The sequence below is a fragment of the Aureococcus anophagefferens genome (genome assembly GCF_000186865.1).
Source record: "Aureococcus anophagefferens unplaced genomic scaffold AURANscaffold_2120, whole genome shotgun sequence".
Lineage (NCBI taxonomy): Eukaryota > Pelagophyceae > Pelagomonadales > Pelagomonadaceae > Aureococcus > Aureococcus anophagefferens.
Genome location: NW_008706669.1, coordinates 1 through 1065, shown reverse-complemented (window position 1 = coordinate 1065; position 1065 = coordinate 1). Strand labels below are relative to the sequence as shown.

At 78.5% G+C, this 1065-nt stretch overlaps 1 protein-coding gene across 1 annotated transcript; it reads right to left on the bottom strand.

Annotated features, from left to right (window-relative positions):
- Positions 1–116: 116 nt before the first annotated feature.
- On the bottom strand, positions 117–588 carry AURANDRAFT_72909 (hypothetical protein; the record flags this gene model as incomplete). Its single annotated transcript, XM_009045296.1, has 2 exons — positions 117–197; positions 222–588. Coding segments are annotated over 2 exons (447 nt in total), but the record flags the coding sequence as incomplete, so codon positions are not given.
- Between the last annotated feature and the right edge of the window lie 477 nt (positions 589–1065).

Here is a 1065-nt window from a genome sequence, read left to right as displayed (position 1 = left end):
GCGATGATGGGGACCTGGTCAGCTGGGCCGCCGGCCGCGGACGTCGACTCGTCGGACGATCGCGACAATCGGACGACGTCGCCTCAGGGTTGTCGTCGACGACGACCGCGCGAAATGAACTAAGTGGCATTTACACGGAGACGCGGAAGGCCGGGTCGTCGTCGCGCCGCGGCCTCGATTCGTCGTCGCGCCGCGGCCTCGATTCGTCGTCGCGCCGCGGCCTCGGTTCGCGGGGCGGCGAGGCGCCGCCGAGGGCCGCGGTGATCGGGATCGTGAGCCCGCCGCCCCGCGGCGACGGCGGCGGCGTCGCGTCCGCGGGCTCCTCGGCCTCGAAGGGCGGGGGCTCGTCGAGCGGCGCCAGGCACGCCTCGTCGCCGAAGTAGAACCTGTCCGGGTCCGCGGCGCCGCCGGGCTCGTCGCCGTCGGACGACGACGCGTAGTGCGCGAGGCAGTCGGCCCACTTCGCGACCTGGGCCGCGTCGGGCGCCGCCGGCGCGGTGTCGTCGTCCGCGGCGTCGTCGTCCGGCGGCCACGCGCCGGAGTCGGCGCCCTCGCCGAGGACCGCCTGCGCGAGGACGACGTAGGCCGCGCGCGCGTCGCGCGCCGGCGACCCCCGGTGCCGCGCCCAGGCGCGCCAGCGCGCCGCGCCGGCGACGTCGAACACGCCCGGCCCGGCCGCCGGCGCGTCGCCGCGCGTCGCCTGCTTGAAGAGGCCGTAGAGCGCGAGCTTCTCGTCCGTCGACGCCTCGCGGTCCGACGCCGCGACGGCCGCGGCGGCCTCGCGGAACGCGGCGAGCACCGCGGCGTCGGCGCCGTCGCTGGCGTCGGCGCGGTCGTCGGCGCCGTTCTTGTTGTGGTCGTCGTCGCCGCCGCCGTTCTCGTCGCCGCCGTCGGAGCCGTCGTCGTCGAAGGCCGGGCCGGCGGCGGCGCCGGCGCCCCCGGCCCCGCCGCCTCCACCGCCTCCGCCTCCACCACCGCCTCCCCCGCCGCCCCGGGCCGCGTCGTCGTCGCCGGAGTCGTCGTCGTCGAAGGCGTCGGCGTCGTGCGCGAGGAGCCGCGCGGTAC